The sequence below is a fragment of the Nicotiana attenuata genome, unplaced genomic scaffold (genome assembly GCF_001879085.1).
Source record: "Nicotiana attenuata strain UT unplaced genomic scaffold, NIATTr2, whole genome shotgun sequence".
NCBI lineage: Eukaryota > Viridiplantae > Streptophyta > Magnoliopsida > Solanales > Solanaceae > Nicotiana > Nicotiana attenuata.
In genome coordinates, this window is record NW_017673053.1 from 118,707 (window position 1) to 132,952 (window position 14,246).

Genomic DNA, 14,246 nt, shown 5'->3' on the forward strand with positions numbered 1-14,246 from the left:
GATATAAATAAAGATCTATTTCGGCCTCAAGAAAATGATGAAGAGCTCGTTGGTGATGAAACTCCATATCTTAGTGCAGTTGGGGCACTGATGTATCTTGCCAACAATACCCGACCAGATATTGCTTTTGCAGTAAGCTTATTAGAAGGATTCAGCTCCTCCCCAACAAGAAGACATTGGAATGGTGTTAAGCATATATTTAGATATCTTCGGGGAACTAGGGATATGGGATTGTTTTATTCTAATGAATTCAAGTCAGAAATGATTGGCTATGCCGATGCAGGTTATTTGTCTGATCCACATAAAGCCCGATCTCAAACATGCTATTTGTTTACATATGCAGGTACATCTATATCATGGCGTTCAATGAAACAAACAATAGCTGCCACATCTTCAAATCATGCTGAGATAATAGCCATTCATGAAGCTAGTCGGGAATGTGTTTGGTTGAGATCAATGACTCAGTATATTCAGGAAATATGTGGTTTTCTTGTGAAAAAATATAATCCAACTACACTATATAAAGACAATACTGCTTACATCGCTCAACTGGAAGGAGGATATATCAAAGGAGACAGAACAAAGCACTTATTTCACCAAAGTTCTTTTTCACGCATGATCTTCAACAAAATGGTGAAATTAATGTTCAACAGATTCGTTCATGTGAAAATTTGTAACTGGGATCGGGTGGCACGCCTACCACGAGATATATGAAATGGGAGCAGGTGGCACGCCTGCCACGAGATACATGAAATGGGAGCGGGTGGCACGCCTGCCACGAGATACATGAAATGGGAGCGGGTGGCATGCCTGCCACGAGATACATGAAATGGGAGCGGGTGGCACGCCTTCCACGAGATATATAAAATGGGAGCGAGTGGCGCACATGCCACGAGATATATGAAATGGGATCGGGTTGCACGCCTGCAACGAGATACGTGAAATGGGAGCGAGTTGCACGCCTGCAACAAGATGAGAAATGAAAGTGAATTCTGTCTTTGTTTTCCTTATCCTTGTTAGTAGTTGGATTTTGGTTCCTTTATAATTCTCTTGATATTCTGTTTTACCTGTTATTCCTCGAAACATGCTTTTCCCCTCCCATCTTTACTTGTTTATTTCTGTTTTACTTTCCGCTGTATATTATATAACTGCACAGGTTTATTTAGTAGTCTGGTCCTAGCCTCGTCACTACTTCGCCGAGGTTAGGCTAGGCACTTACTAGCACATGGGGTCGGTTGTGCTGATACTACATTCTGCACTCTTTTGTGCAGATCCCAGTGCTGTAGACTTCGGAACGTAGATCGGGTGGCTACCTTCAGCCCACGCGGAGGTCCAAGGTAGACCTGCAGGCGTCCGTAGGCCCTGGCGTCTCCTCTATCACTTATTCCCTGTTTCATTTTCCTTAATTCAAAAACAGTGTATTGTTATTTTCTTCAGACTTTGTATGTAGTAAATCTTAGACCGTCTGTGACACTGTGACACCAGGTTTTGGGTGATTAAGGCTTGAGTAGTTGTAATAGATATAGATTTCAGAGATTATATTGTTTTCTTCCGCTTAATCTAAAATTTTCGTTTTTTATAAGTTATTGCTTTAAAATTGTTAAAAGGAAATAATTGGATAATGAAATAATTAGTTCAAGGAATATGGCTTGCCTAGCTCACATTAGTAGGCGCCATCACGACTCCCGAGGGTAGGAAATCCGGGTCGTGACAAGTTGGTATCAGAGCTCTAGGTTACATGGGTCTCACAGTTCACAGACAAGCTTAGTAGAGTATGAGGGATCGGTACGGAGACGTCTGTTTTTATCCCCCAGAGGCTACAGAGTTAGGAAAATTTCACATATTTTCTCTCATGTCGTGCGGTTTGGTTTCTCAATGCTGATTGAATTTCTATTCTGTTCTCTCGCAGATGCCGAGAACACGCGCTTCCTCATCCGCTGACCAGCAGCCCGAGCTCACAGCAGCAGCTCCCACGAGGGGCAGACGGCGAGGCCGAGGCCGTGCTAGAGGCCGAGGTAGGGGCAGAGCTCAGCCCAGAGCAGCAGCACCAGCAGCGGAGCCTCAGGTTGACTTATCTACTTGTTTTATATTGTTATTTTGAGCTATATTTCTAAATAAAAATTAAATTATAAATTCATCTCTACAAGAAGCTACACCAATATGCGGGGGCGAAGCTAGCATTCGTTTGCGTGTTCGGCCGAATCCAGTAGTTTTAGTTTAAAATCATGTATTTGTCTTAAAAATTTATTAAATTATATATAAAATGTTAATTTAGAACCTAAAAATTTGAAATGACTAAAATTTCGAACTCACAATTTTGAATCGTGCCTCCGCCTGTGCAAATATGCATGTATAATCATTTAGGAATAGTAGGTTTATCCCAGTACGAGCATAAACTTTTTAGATTAAAATATTGTAGAATTGGTTATTAGTACTAAGAGCCCGTTTGGCTTAGCTGATTTAGAGTAGCTGATAAGCATTAGATGCTGAAAAGCACTTTTAAGTGCTGAAGCTGATTTAAAAAATAAGCAGTTACGTGTTTGGATAAAAGTGCTGAAATTAATAATATGCAGCTAAAGAACTGGGTATACGAAGAGTTTTGTTTTAAAAAGAAGTATTTTAAGGACAAAATAGTAAATATTTTGACCAAACTTAAACTGCTTATAAGCTGAAATTTGATAAGTTGGGGGAGACCAACTTATGGCTTTTGGCTTATTTTTGGCTTATAAGCATTTAACTTATAAGCACTTTTAATTTTACCAAACGCATAGATAAATCAAAAAATACTTATTAACCAGTTTGACCAACTTATAAGCTTAGCCAAACACCCTTTAAACATTGAAATGGAAGTGAAATTTTAGAAATTGTAGCAAGCACCGCAAGAGAAGACGTACGAAACCACACAAAGAAGGTTATTGCAGAGAACCAAAGGGCCTCGTCGTCATGACTAATTACGTGGCAACCTGCTAACGTGACATTTTTCATTTGCTACCCACGTTGCCACCATCTTTCTTGCCATTAACCACATTCCTCGGACTGTTTCTCTTGTCTCTACATTTTGTTATGTTAAACAGCAACGTAACTCCAATTTCTTCATCATTATTCCCATTAGAATATTGGGTTTTGCCTGCATTTTTCCACAAATATGGTACACTCTCAACTCCTCTTCCTTTATTATCCTCTTGCTTAATCAAGAATTGCATGCGTTTCTGCTTTTCTTTTTGTATTGTTACTTATTTAAATTGGTACAGTAGTTTTGACTCATTTTAATGATACTTGCTAATATACTCATGAGTACTACAATTTACAATGTATCATTTCAAGTTACTATGGATTTTCTTGTCTAATTTCCATTGCAAGCTTGCAGTCATTATTTCCTCTATGCATTTAGTAGCTTGTGGGAGGGGGTAATTGGTAAAATTGTGACCAGGAGGTCACGATTCACGGTTCAAGCCGTGGAAACAGCTCCATGCAGAAATGCAGGTAAGTCAAGGGTCCGGCCCTTCCCAGGCCCCCGCATAACCGGAGCTTGGTGCACCGGCTGCCTATATTATACAATCTATCATTTGAAGTTACTATGGATTTTCTTGTTTAATTTCCATTGCAAGCTTGAAGTCATTATTTCCTCTATGCATTAGTAGCTAACTTGTGGAAGTGGAGCTTAGCGTAACTGGTAAAGTTTACCATGTGACCAGCGGGTCACAACTCACGGATTCGAGCCGTGGAAACAGCCTTAGGTAAAGCTGCGTACACTAGACCTTTGTGGTCTGGCCGCCCTTCCCTGGACCGCCGCATCCCACCGTAGCGGGTGCATCAATTATACAATCTATCATTTGAAGTTACTATGGATTTTCTTGTTTAATTTCCATTGCAAGCTTGCAGTCATTTTCCACTATGCATTTAGTAGCTTGTGGATAACATAGCAGGGGAACACTACTGAATTATATTTAAGCACTCTAAGAATAGAAACAGCAGACTAGAAGGTGTAAAGGTAAATAAAGATCTAGTGTCTGGTCTCTTTCTTCAAACTAACATTTGCAAAGCAGGTCAGAATTTATAGAAAGTTATGCAAATTCTTACCACAGAGCATCCCCGGTTATTATTCCCGGGACCTTACGTCAAGGTAGTACATTCAAATTTGCATTAAATCAATGATAAAGTTAGTTGCCTCTATTATATAGTTGCTATAGTTTCTGTTTAATAATCTGTAGTCATTAATCAGGACAGTGGGAAGTTGGGTCCGAAAAATTGCGGGGAACACTTGGAACAGGCCAAAAATAATTTTCCAGTATGTAAATGTGGATTTGATATGTTGGACGCTGGCTTTTTCAATGACTGTAAGGTACTTCGTTAATAAGATCACTTAAACGTTCCGTTACTACTATTGTCGTTCATCGGAAACTAAGCCCATTTTGTTTGAGTGCCCGTTCTTTTTCAGAAGCTTGAAATACAAAACGGTGCACAAGATTTTAACGTTCCTATAATCAGAAGCAACAGGAAGTTAGTTGCTACTGAAAATGGAGGTCTACATAACCCTTCTCCTTTGGTTTTCAATTCTGTATGGAATGCGAAAGAAGTAAAGCAAGGAACAGACAAGTTCAATTACCCTGTATACTCTGGTATTCAAAGGCCAAAAAATGATGAGGATATTGCTTTTATGAGTGTAAGTGCACCCTCTTAGTCCCTTTAACTTATACTGTAATTAATTATTCCGAGATTAGTTATCCCGGGATTGTTTTCTCACCCTATTATACGGATTTAAGAAACTCTACAATTCCTGGATAACTAATCTCGGGATTAGTTATACCGTGATTCTATCCCAACCAAACGTGGGATAAACTCATCTCAAATTTGATCCCGGGTTATCCCTTTCCCTCGTACCAGACGAGCAAGGAACTATGTTGTACCAATGTATGTCATTTTTATTTTATTATTCATACATGGTATTTTGTTATATCAGATTCTTGAACTTGGGCACCTTCTAAAGGAAAAATTAATTACATCAGCGGAGCTAACCGGAATATTTTTGGACAGATTAAAAAGGTATGGTGAATGCTTTTCTTCCTGTAATCTGCTTTGTTTGTTATTGAATAATTTGATTCTGAAAATGATGTGCTATTCTGGAGCTTCACAGGTATGGTCCTGTCCTTGAATCGGTTATCTCAATTACTGAAGAATTAGCATATCAACAAGCAAAAGAGGCTGATCAACTGCTTTCAAAAGGCAAATATTTGGGTAACATTCCTCCTTCGTCTCTCCCCCTTGGCCCTCTTCCTTTCTTCTGTACCTTTGCTGCTATTAGCATTTTACCTAGTTGTAATATCCATCACATTCCGCATGTATAGCACTCGTATTACTACCAGTTGTTTCAGTGCTTCAGTTTTCTTGTTATTTTGCTGTTGCTTCGTGTTTCTGTTTCCTTTTCGTGGTTTACCCGTTATTTTATTTCTTTTCGATTATGATGTGACTGTGACTTTGCTTTTCCTGAGCCGAGGATCTATCGGAAATCGCTCGTCTATCTATTGCGTACACACTACCCTTCCCAGTCCCCACTTGTAGGTCTGTTGTCGTTGTAATATCCATTACATTCCAGCACTTCACTTTATTCTCGGAAATGAATTTTCCAAGTTCTGATCTTAATTGGAAAAATTTCTTATACAATTAGCTTTCTCTGAATTTGCTCAAAGGGCTAGATACATTTATTTGATTCTGCTCTCTATAGGCCCTCTTCATGGTATTCCGTATGGTCTGAAGGACATTATTGCAGTACCAAACTACCCCACAACATGGGGTTCCAAATCTTTCAAAGATCAAGTTCTTGATCTCGAAGCTTGGGTTTATAAGAGGTATTGACAAATTGATGAATGTAGAGGCCGCATTCACTAGCTACCATATATTATGCATGTGTTTGTATAACTTATAGATACGGTTGATGCAGGCTGAAATCTGCTGGTGCTGTTCTTGTTGCAAAATTAGTCGCTGGTTCTTTAGCATATGATGATATTTGGTTTGGCGGTAGAACAAGAAATCCATGGAATATGGAAGAATTTTCTACTGGTTCATCGGCAGGGCCAGCTTCCTGTACCTCAGCAGGTATATCTAGTTATTAAGCTATTCCTAATAGGTAGTATTTTGATGGAGTTGAACCTATCCTCCATTGTCGCAAATATGATATTACTTGTTCTGCTAAGGTACCTACTTCTGTCTTTTTGTTTATCCGCACGGTCGAAAGAATGGACTTGAACTAACAATTAGTCATTCAGTGATCCAAATGAACAGAATTTAATAGATCTTAAGTACTGGGCCTAATCCTGAAATTGGTTCAACAAATATGACCAACAACGAGGAGAATTATGTGCAATAGGTAAATGGTGATCAGCAATATCATTCCGCCTATGAACTTTGTGTTTGTGGATGGAATCCTCCATCTAGACTTAGAACGGCAGTTCCCGCCCCTTTGTGTTAGTGTGCGTATTAGCAGGCGAAGTATATTCTTTTGACAACGGTGTCTTTGTGTTGCAGGTATAGTTCCTTTTGCAATTGGTTCAGAAACTGTTGGGTCGATTACCTACCCAGCTGCTAGGTGTGGTGTTACTGCATTGCGGCCCACTTTTGGAGCTGTTGGTCGTACTGGAGTTATGAGCATATCTGAAAGCTTGGTACCATATCTCTTCCACAAACACAGAATTTGATTCCATTTCGTATGTTTTTATCTTTTATTATAGCTGCACTGATACTTAAATCTGGCTGTTCTATTAGGACAAACTAGGACCATTTTGTAGAAGTGCAGCAGATTGCGCTGTTGTTCTCGATGCCATCCGGGGAAAGGACCCAGATGATCTTTCATCCAGAGACATCGCGTTAGTTGATCCATTTTCAGTTGATATCACAAAACTCACTGTCGGGTATCTTGAGGATGCGGACAAGGACGTAAGTGGCTTCTTTTCATTACCAGAAATTTTACCATATATTACTAATTCTGTTATTCAATCCGTTTCTTCATCCTCTGTGAGTGCCAGGGCTAGACTGTTTAATTATGTCAATGACAGGTTGTTAATGTACTTCAATCAAAGGGAGCGAAGATGGTTCCGTTTGATCTGAAATATACTGTTGACAGTGCTCAAGGTATTGTCAACTTCACTATGGATGTTGACATGCTGTCCCACTTTGATGAGTGGCAACGCTCAAACAAGGATGATGAATTTGAAGCTGAAGACCAATGGCCTCTTGAACTTCGCCGTGCCCGTGTAATAACTGCTGTAGACTATATTCAGGTACATGTCTTGGTCTAGAAAACATTTCTCGAGGTGTTAAAACACTTTGCTTAGGATAGAGCCTGATCCACTTTGCAGTTTTTGTTCAGACATTAACAGATATTTGTATGTGGAATCAAATATTTTGTTAAGCGTTAAAAGAATGAAGTTGTACTTCACAGGCACAGAGAGCTAGAAGCAAATTGATTCAGGAAATCAGAGAAAGCTTCAAAGTTGACGCGTTTATTGGAGATGCAACTGATTGGGAGAAAGTTTGTGTGGGCAATCTTGTGGGTATGCCAGTAGTGGTGGTTCCAATAGGATTTAAGAGGATACCGAATGCTCCAACAGATGATACTCGCAGGAGGACAACAATCACTACAGGCATTTATGCTCCTCCCGACCATGATCATGTTGTAAGGCTCTAATTCTCTCTCTTATGTTTTTGCGATTTGTAAGGGACACCTCTCACTAGCGGCAACTCTAGAATCATCTATATCTATAGTTAGTGTGTTCAGAATGAGTGGTTTTAGTATATTAGTATGTGTATGCACTTTATTTTTTCTTTGTATATGTAACATCGTTCGAACAGAAAGCAATGAGTTCATTTGAACTCAAGGAACGCGCCCTAAATCCATGTTTACTGTCAACACTATTGACCTCCATATTGATTGTGTGTGTTCCTTTTTATGCGCAGGCTTTAGCACTGGCAATGGCTTATCAGTCAGTCACCAATCATCATAAGCAGCGTCCTCCAATTGATGATATTGGGCCAAACGATTCGATTCCAAACCCACCCGCATCCATGATACCCGCAAGACAACTACGTGGTTATTGATCATCTCCGTGGGACTTCTGCCATCACTTTGTGTCGTTTAACTAATTTTTGAAGATGTATACCACTAGTTGTAATAATTATACAGTATTATGTTGGATTATCTTTTCTTAGTTCCAGTGTGAGAAAATACATTTCTTCTACTTGTTTCGCTAGGTGAGATATTCGGGGGCGGGGGCCTTCTTTCTGGTATATTGGTTCCATTCTGTTTAACCTTTCAATAGTTGATGGTTTGGACTTTGGATTAACTTGTAACAGTTGAAGCAACTCTTGACATTTTGTCTAGTCTTGAACTTGGATTCAGAAGGTTAGTTTAGATGTTAGGATACAGACTCGGTTGCACCGGTGCCAACTTACCATGAGTAGTGTTTAATGGTAGACAAGTAGCAAAGGGTACTTATTTTTCTTGGACAACAGAAATTAAAGAGGAAGGGCCTGGTTTTATAAATATAGTTATTTGCGAAACACACAAATAAAGTACTACTCTCCAATCTTGTAATGTTTATTCATGAGCAGATCTCCCTAACATTATAAAACCGGGCTTGTATGGATGGTCTTAGCTGTAGATTGCGGATACGAAGTTCACTCGGTTGACTGTTTGGGATGAACTTCGGTTGACTGCTTGGGATGATTGTGAGTAGGGGTGGTAAAATGGTTAAAAGAAAACAGTTAACCACCCATATTATCCACTAAAAAAATGGGTTGAATAATGAGCTTTTTAAAAACGGGTCAAATATTGATAAGAATCATATTGTCTAACTTTTACATTTGAAATGCCTCAAATTGGGGGTTCAGGGAAACTAAGAATTCTCCCAACAGGGATCATATGCAAGAATAATATAGTTACTCATATTATCCGCAGGTTAACCCGTTTCTTGTCCATATTAAATATGGATCGGATCTTATAATTTATCCGTTTTTCATCAACCGTTTGCGACCCGAACCATATCCGACCCGACAATCACGTTTGCCACTCCTAACTGTGATGAAAGAACATTAATCAGAGGATTCATAAACAAGATATAACATAAATCTCTATTTCACAAAACTAAAAACTAGATTACTAGAATCCATTTTGCTGCTAGTGTCATCAATTTTCTGTCAGTCGTAGCTACTGCTTTGCTTTAATGCTGTTGGAAGGAAAAGGAGAGACTATGAATAATGAATCATAAAGACATCAAAAGAGAAAGTCAAAATCCAGGAAGAGGACTAAAATAAACTTAACAAAAAGAATCTAACTATGTAAGCAACTTGAACAAAAATCTTCTAATTCAAAAACTATGGAAGAATACCCTAATTATATGGATCTGTCTCATTGTACATTGTCACACATTGCCTCCTCCGAGGGAAAAAACATAAAATTTTGGGAAAGTGTTTGCTGGCCTTGGCCATTAGGTAAAGCAGGGTGAAGAAGTAAGATAGTAAAGGAAAATAAAAGAACAGCATAGCACCTAACTCAAAACATGCAAGTCTTTCTAGCACTCACTACTTCTTCCCCCATCACTAATTATCACGTCTCGTCCTTCTACGAGGAGCAGCGGTAGCATCCTCATTCTGCTCTTCTTTCTCCTCTGTAGCTCCTTGGCTGTTAGAAGTCGATGCCTCGGCGCCATCACTTCTCTTAGGCTCTTCAGTAGCTCTGGCCTGCACGAGCAAGTAGGTTTCTTTTATCAAATATACCCAACAAACATGAAACCAGGTGTGATATTTCTTTCTTTTCCTATTTCTTTGGACAAAGGGATGGGAGGAAAGCTGAGGCTGAGTTCGGACTTACAGGTTGCTGCTTCTTCCCGCCAAAGATGAGCTTCAAGAGAACTGTGAAGATGATAACTATGATTGAAATGACAACACCAACTGTGAGATTAGGCTGTGTCTCGGCCTTCTCAAGAAGATCCTACAAGACGAATCTATGTATTAGCCACACATACAAAAATGAAACAACATGCAGCATCAGAACACCGGGTCATTCACTCACCAGTACTTTGGACTTGTGTTCACCCAACAAGGGGATGTCAGCCACCTTGTAGAGAAGATCAAATACCACTTTCTGCAGATTGTTCCAATATATCTCAAGTCAAGTGACGAAATACAAAGAAAAACCAAGAACCATGGAATGTATGGTGAAGAAAGTATAATCAATTACCTGGAATCCTTTGAGCCCACCAGAGGTCGTTGCTTCCTCAGCCTTCTGTTTCTCTTTCTCTGCATCAAACTTGGGCTTCCATGCAGTTTTCCTGTATGATTCTGCAACTTTCTCATCACTGGCTATCAAGATATTGTCAAACAATATACCATCTTGCATTGTCCAAATTTCAATGCCAATTGCTGCAACAGGCTCAAAATTCGGCCTGTCGAGTTCGAAATAGTTAGGATTTGGAATATCCCTTGGCTTCCAAATACCCTTGTAATTGGGATTGTCAATCAATGGAGCATGCCATTTTCCCTTGTAAGCTGGATTGCTCTTCATTGGTCTTCTCCACTCCCCACATCCAGGGCCCTCGGCACACTTCGGGTTATCAATTTTCGGAGCCTCCCACTCACCATCTTCCTCATCAACCCAATCTTCAGGCTTTGTTGCCTCAGGATCATCAATCTCTTCAGGTTCGTCATCCAACCATCCCTCGGGCTTCTCAGCTTCCTCATCTTCAATCTCCATTGGTGCATCCTCATCCCAATCATCTGGTTTCTTAGCATCTGGGTCTGGGATTTTTTCCCTCTCATCCCAGTCCTCGGGCTTCTTATCTTCTGGATCTGGAATCGTCTGTGCAGGAATGAGAGATGGCTCAAAATCATCCTCTGAAAGAAAGTTAGCCTTCTTCTTCTCTTCCCCGTCAATCAAGATCAGCAACTCATTGTTCGGTCTCAGCACAGCAGTGTAAACATGGGTTAGTTTGTCAGAAGGTACAGATGGTGGAAACTTAAGGTGGTGCTCGATGTACTCCCCGCTCTTGGGATTCTTATGTTTCAAGATGAAGTGAACCTTGTTTGTGGCTCCACATTTATCTGGTCCAAACATTATAGTATAGGGAGACTCATTGTTGAATTCCTTGGGAATCCAACCTGCCTCCTGGGGCCGGAGGTATTTAAGATAGGCACCACCACATTCAAGTCCATCCTGGAGGCGAACTTCATATTGAAGAACCACAGTTCCTTCTTTGAGGTCGACAACATCATCAAGCTCCTTAACAATAGCATATTTCCTTGCCTTCTCACTCACAAGAAGCCCATGGTCATCATGTCCTTCACTCTTGGCATGTTTCCACACACCTGAGACACAATTACAACTGAATATGAACTCTTGGAACTTTAACAATCGAAGCATTATAGGCATAAGGACATCGCACAAGGATACAAGAAACACTCTGCAGAAGAAATTTATTTTAACAATCAAGGCTTGACTTAGCATTATAGACAAAGACATTGCACATGGATATACGACACTCTACTGTGAGATTTAGTTTACAGCTAATGTGAAAAAGAATCAAGGAATTCTATTATTGCTTCAAAACAAATGAATTTCGGGCCATATCTGTCCCTGGGAACACAGCTCTGCAGCATATACATAAAGTATTTCAACTCTAAAACAGGGTTCAAAATTTGGCGGGGTGGCAAATATCTAAAACACCATCATAGAAATTGATGGATTTGAATGCTTTATGATTTTAAAAAAAAAAAGAAGTTAATGGATTTGAATGATAAAATTATGCTTAATGGACTACACAAAGCATCTTTATCGCTTTCTCTTCTTCTTTTTTTTTTTTTTTTTTGCACGGGACATCTTTATTGCTTTCTTTACCTGGATTTTTTAGGTACAGACTGATGCTGTCACAAACAACACAATAAAGATAAATATTGAATGCCCCTTCATTCGTTTTTAGCTATATAATCATTATACACATTAATTAGTAATACTTCTCTCTGAGTTCCTATATGATATTTTGGTATTTATAAGTCATTATCCCACCCTAAGGATGTCTCTCCCGAAGAAACGAAGTTTCATGAATTCAAGTCCTTGGATAATTCTTCTTCTTCCTAATAAAAGTAATTATGCAGTAGCCATAGATTTGCAGTAATTACTTCTTGTAATGCGACTTCAATCCACTAATCTTACATACAAATTCATGAATGATAACATGAAATAAGCAACACTGTATTACAAAATATGATGAGTCAATCAGAGTAGGAAGAGCTAACATAGACGACTATAGAAGACAGTAGTATAGAACAGTACGGTAATTCATGAAACTATTCATAATGCTGCGTCAGGTACCTCAATTCTATTAAACTGAAAATGAATTATTTCACTAGACTTAACACCCAACATATGCACCACGTCACCCTCCTAGAATGCATTCATCCACGAAATTCAAAATTATCATTTCAATTTTAAACATGAGTTTAGCAATGGTACCCTACCCCTCCACACAAAAAAAGGAACACTGCATCCGTCACATTATTATATTTCGTTTCGGATTATAGTTTCATTGTATACATTATCATAACTTTCGATAGTTCAAATTCCAAATTTTAAGCTTTGGTATGATTTTCTTAATCAAGTCGAGTTTTCAACAATTATGCTAAATAAGATATGCTTAATCAATTCAAATTCCATTATGCTAAATAAGATACACAAGACAAATTCCAAAGGAATACTTAACAGATCCAGACAGAAAAGCTTACCATTATACTCCTCTTTCTCAGACACAATCCAACGCCCATCAAATGCCTCATCGAACGACTCGTAAAATTTCTACAATCACCAAAAGAAAAAAAGCAACTAATTCTCAGCCAAAACATATATTCGTCAAAATATGATCTAGTAGTAGATACGCTATTGTAAAAACAAACATGTAACATACACTTAAGTAAAGATATTTTATCTTACCACATCTGAAGAGGCGTAGAGTTGAGCGACGAAGCAACCGGCCAATAGCAACAGTGCATATTGCGTCCATATCCTCCGGCTCCGCTCCTCCATATCCAAATATGGTGCAAAGAGAGAATTAGATCTAGAAACCGGAGAATAACAGAGTGAAATTTTGTAGAGCAAGATATTCAGATGGTAGCATAAATAGATCTTGAGTCCCAGAAAAAATACTAAAATACTTAGATCTGGAGAAATGTGGCATCGAGTTGTTGTAGCCAATTACATTGTGCCACGTGAACTGGACCAGTTAACATTCGCCACGTCGTTTGGACCGAGGACTTTGTATCGGAAGTTGTCATTGATCTAAGTAATTTTAATTTAGAAGCCTCAAGCAGCGAACAAAAAAAAATAAAAGAAATTTTAATTTTGTTCGTATAAATAGATCATATTATGCTTCTATTTATTATTAAAAGAATGTTCTTAATATTTTATTTACAATATTAACCTCAGCAAAAGTTTTACACTTCGATTTGGTTTGTGGCTCTAAGTTTTCTTTAGAATTTAAGTTGATACAGGAAAAACATTCGCACATACTAATTTTAGAAGATTCAATAATGGATTTTTGCAAAATTATCTTTAAGATATAAGGATAGATATTTAATGGAAATAAAATGGAATTACTATCAAAAGTTGACGTGGAATTTGGAATCCCAACTGATCTAATTCGTTATTATTTCCTTCAATTTTATAAAATTGATAATGATGGACAAAAACTTCAGCTTCAATCAAGAAAATAAGAACTCTCTCATGACGTGTTTTTTCATTAGTATATTATAGCGTGCGATCTACTACTTTAACTTTAACCTAACATATTGTATATTCAATTGCATTATTATCTAACTTGCCTTGTAATTGTTACTTTTGATTGTTTTTTTTCTCCTTCTTCTAATGATGTGCCTTAAATAACATATAGCTAGCGTTTGGCCAGAAATCCCAAATTTATTTTAAAAAGTCTGATTTGGGTGAAGGTTGGTTTGAAGATGAAAATGTGTTTGGACATACGTTTTCAAAACATATTTCCTAACTTTATTTTGGAAAAACATATATATAATTTTCAAGTATTGGGATTTTGGCCTAAAATCAAAAATTGGGGTGATTTTGGGATTTGGGATTTTGCCAAAATGTGGGCAAAATTTATGGCCAAACATGAGTTTTAAAAATAAATTCCAAAGTTATTTTGGCAAAACTCATGGCCAAACGGGTTCATAGCCTTTGCCCTAGTAGCAGTATC

General features: G+C 38.4%; 2 protein-coding genes across 4 annotated transcripts; one reads left to right on the forward strand and one right to left on the reverse strand.

Annotated features, from left to right (window-relative positions):
• Positions 1 to 3,040: 3,040 nt before the first annotated feature.
• On the forward strand, positions 3,041 to 8,336 carry LOC109215303 (glutamyl-tRNA(Gln) amidotransferase subunit A-like). Of its 3 annotated transcripts, none has more exons than XM_019379339.1 (13): positions 3,041 to 3,148; positions 4,047 to 4,123; positions 4,223 to 4,342; positions 4,439 to 4,663; positions 4,961 to 5,043; positions 5,135 to 5,235; positions 5,723 to 5,846; positions 5,939 to 6,093; positions 6,523 to 6,659; positions 6,760 to 6,930; positions 7,050 to 7,274; positions 7,436 to 7,669; positions 7,951 to 8,336. In XM_019379339.1, the coding sequence occupies exons 2-13, from the start codon at positions 4,067 to 4,069 to the stop codon at positions 8,089 to 8,091; spliced, it is 1,773 nt and encodes a 590-aa protein (XP_019234884.1). In that variant the 5' UTR covers positions 3,041 to 3,148; positions 4,047 to 4,066; the 3' UTR covers positions 8,092 to 8,336. The 3 variants fall into 3 exon arrangements, with proteins under 3 accessions (XP_019234884.1, XP_019234883.1, XP_019234885.1); XM_019379338.1 differs by having other exon boundaries at positions 4,228 to 4,342; XM_019379340.1 differs by lacking the exon at positions 4,047 to 4,123.
• A 947-nt stretch (positions 8,337 to 9,283) lies between these two features.
• Positions 9,284 to 13,166, reverse strand: LOC109215299 (calnexin homolog 1-like). The gene is made up of 6 exons (XM_019379333.1): positions 12,974 to 13,166; positions 12,769 to 12,838; positions 10,232 to 11,355; positions 10,064 to 10,135; positions 9,863 to 9,982; positions 9,284 to 9,732 (listed from the first exon to the last, which is right to left on the reverse strand). The coding sequence occupies exons 1-6, from the start codon at positions 13,064 to 13,066 to the stop codon at positions 9,592 to 9,594; spliced, it is 1,620 nt and encodes a 539-aa protein (XP_019234878.1). The 5' UTR covers positions 13,067 to 13,166; the 3' UTR covers positions 9,284 to 9,591.
• Positions 13,167 to 14,246: the final 1,080 nt, after the last annotated feature.

What these genes read in the sequence shown, in the direction of transcription:
- LOC109215303 (XM_019379338.1), top strand. An exon ending in TTCAAAAGGCAAATATTTGG is followed by an intron (nt 5,236 to 5,722) that starts GTAACATTCCTC and finishes TGCTCTCTATAG; the next exon opens with GCCCTCTTCATGGTATTCCG. An exon ending in AGCTTCCTGTACCTCAGCAG is followed by an intron (nt 6,094 to 6,522) that starts GTATATCTAGTT and finishes TTTGTGTTGCAG; the next exon opens with GTATAGTTCCTTTTGCAATT.
- LOC109215299 (XM_019379333.1), bottom strand. Translation starts at nt 13,066, where the DNA reads ATGGAGGAGCGGAGCCGGAGGATATGGACGCAATATGCACTGTTGCTA. An exon ending in TCTACGCCTCTTCAGATGTG is followed by an intron (nt 12,839 to 12,973) that starts GTAAGATAAAAT and finishes TGGTGATTGTAG; the next exon opens with AAATTTTACGAGTCGTTCGA. An exon ending in AACACAAGTCCAAAGTACTG is followed by an intron (nt 9,983 to 10,063) that starts GTGAGTGAATGA and finishes TTCGTCTTGTAG; the next exon opens with GATCTTCTTGAGAAGGCCGA.